This window comes from Scylla paramamosain, chromosome 49 (genome assembly GCF_035594125.1).
Source record: "Scylla paramamosain isolate STU-SP2022 chromosome 49, ASM3559412v1, whole genome shotgun sequence".
In the NCBI taxonomy this organism is placed as follows: domain Eukaryota; kingdom Metazoa; phylum Arthropoda; class Malacostraca; order Decapoda; family Portunidae; genus Scylla; species Scylla paramamosain.
Genome location: NC_087199.1, coordinates 2,967,501 through 2,970,000, shown reverse-complemented (window position 1 = coordinate 2,970,000; position 2,500 = coordinate 2,967,501). Strand labels below are relative to the sequence as shown.

The window sequence follows — 2,500 nt, the reverse complement described above, 5'->3', positions numbered from 1 at the left end:
AGAAGAGGAGGGAGAAGAAGGAGGAGGAGAGGGACAAGAGTGATAAACAGGGAACTGCTAAAGGAGGAGGAGGAGGAGCAGGAGGAGGAGCAGGAGGAGGAGGAGGAGGAAGGGAAGAGAGAGCACAGGTGAGTAAAGGAGAGGAGAAGAGGGAGAAGAAGGGAGGAGGGGAGCACAGGAAGAAGGAAGCCACCCCCTCTCTGCCCCCCACCCCCTGTCAAGGAGAAGAAGAAGGAGAAGCCCCCCCAGCGCCTCCCCCTCCTCCTCCCCCTCAGCCCCGCTCCCGCTCCTCCTCCAAGTCCTCCTCCCGCTCCCCCTCCCCCTCCCTCTCCTCCTCCCGCTCCCCCTCCCCGACGCGCTCCTCCAAGTCCTCCTCCCGGTCGCGCTCCCCAGCCTCCCCGCCCCCCGCTCCCCGTCCCGCTCCCCCTCCCCCTCCAGCGGCTCAGAAAGGTCGCGGTCCAGGTCGAGGTCGCGCTCCAGGTCACGGTCCAGGTCATTCTCTCGCTCCAGGTCTTCCTCCACCTCCCGCCAAGTCCGCCGGTCGGCCTCCTCCTCGCCCCAGCGCTCCCCCTCCCACTCCCCCTCCCGCTCCCCTTCCCCCTCCCCCTCAACCTCCTCCAGTGGCAGCTCCCCCCCACGTCCCAGCGGAGAGGCTGCAGGCACCCCTGGGGGCAGCTCAGGGGGTGCCATGCACCCCCTCAAGCACCTCATCTCTGGCATGAGCTCCTCCTCCAGCGAGAGTGAGGCGCACCCTGACCCGCCCCCCCGGCCCCCCACACCGCCCCCAGCCCTCCAGCGATGAGGAGGCACCCCCCGCTGCCCCTCCTGGGAAAGAGACCCCCCGGGGAGCCAAGCGGGAGGCGCGGCGCACCCCTGCAAAGGAGCGCAAGAAGAGGAGGTCACAGCAGCGCGACACTGCTGCCCCCACGCCCCAGACCGACTCCACCACTGCGGCTGCTGCGACGGCGGCCGCTGCGGGGGTCACTGCAGGGGCCGGGGTGGGTGCCGCGGCTGCCGGGGGCGTGGGTGGGGCACAGCTGCAGCAGCTGGTGGAGCTGCAGCATAAGATAATGTCCTCCGGTGACCGGCGGCGGCTGCAGCAGGTGGTGGACATCATCGCCCAGCACTCCGCCTTCCACCTCACCAGGGCACACTTCAGCTTTGACCTGTGCTCCCTCAGCGACCAGGTGGTGAAGGAGCTGCAGGCCTGCTTCTCCTAGGCCCCCTCACACACACACACACACACACACACACACACACACACACACACACACACACACACACACACACACACACACACACACACACACACACACACACACACACTCTGAACAGTTATGCCACTTTGCCCTGTACTCCTCCACTCATCTCCACCTGTCCTCCACTCCCGCCAGTCTTCCCGGTGGCTGTTCCTTCCCTCCACCACACTTGCCTCACTGCCATCACACCTCACACTTCTCTCTATCTTTCCCTCCACCTCTCTAATCTTTTCTCCATATCTCCCTCCCTAGGTTACCTCCACACTTCTCCTCCCTCACACTCCTCCACTAATGTTTCCTCCACCCCTCCATCTCTCCAGACACACTGTGCCACTCTTAGTTCTCTCCAAAAACACACTTTCTTCAGACAGTCACATCTCATCAAGCCATTTTTTTCTTCCACCTTTCTCCAATCTTTTCTCCATATCTCCCTCCCAAGGTTACCTCCACTCTTCTCCTCCCTCACACTCCTCCATTAATGTTTCCTCCACCCCTCCATCTCTCCAAACCCACTCTAACACACTTAGTTCTTTTGAAAAGCAGCCATAATTGAATCTCACCCTACACTGGTAACTGAAATTAGCTAGTGTGACAGAATGATGTTTGTATGTCAGTCTGTCTGTCTCACTGCCATTATTAAGTGTAAGTTTGTTTTTTATTTTATTTTTTGTAAGTACATGACACAAATTATTATTATTATTATTATTATTATTATTATTATTATTATTATTATTATTATTATCATCATTGTTATTATTATTGTTATTAGGTCATTATCATCATCATTGTTGTTCTCATTTTCATTTTGTGTATAGCATAATTGTATGTCTGTATGTCTGTATGTATGTGTATGTATATACGTGTGTCTGTCTGTCTGTTTGTGTGTAATTAAAATATTTTCGCAGTAGTAATTTTTTTCCTCTCTGCCCCCTTAGAATGGAAGAATAGAGGTTAAGGTTGATAAAAGAGAGGAGGAAGAGAAGTTGATAAAAAGGAGGAGGAGGAGGAAAGGCTTGTAAAGATAGGAGGAGGGAAATTGATAAAGAGAAGAGGAGGAGGAAAAGTTGATAAAAGAAGAGGAAGAAGAGTTAATGAAGAGAGGAGTTGATAAAGCGAAGAGAAAGGAAAAACGAATGAAAATAGGAAAACTGGTAAAGAGAAGAGGAGAAGGAAGGAATAATAGAGGAGAAAGAAAGATTGATAGAGTCAAAGACGAAAATTATTATTATTATTATTATTAT

The 2,500-nt window shown here is 53.8% G+C and overlaps 1 protein-coding gene across 1 annotated transcript in view; it reads left to right on the top strand.

Moving 5' to 3' along the window:
• LOC135095357 (protein ENL-like) overlaps positions 1–2,166 on the top strand; it is a 10,571-nt gene extending 8,405 nt beyond the window's left edge. Inside the window, 1 exon segment of the mRNA XM_063996114.1 lies at positions 1–2,166. This exon segment is cut by the window's left edge and continues 445 nt beyond it. Within this exon segment, the coding sequence (XP_063852184.1) occupies positions 1–1,220 (1,220 nt within the window). The 3' untranslated portion in view covers positions 1,221–2,166.
• Positions 2,167–2,500: the final 334 nt, after the last annotated feature.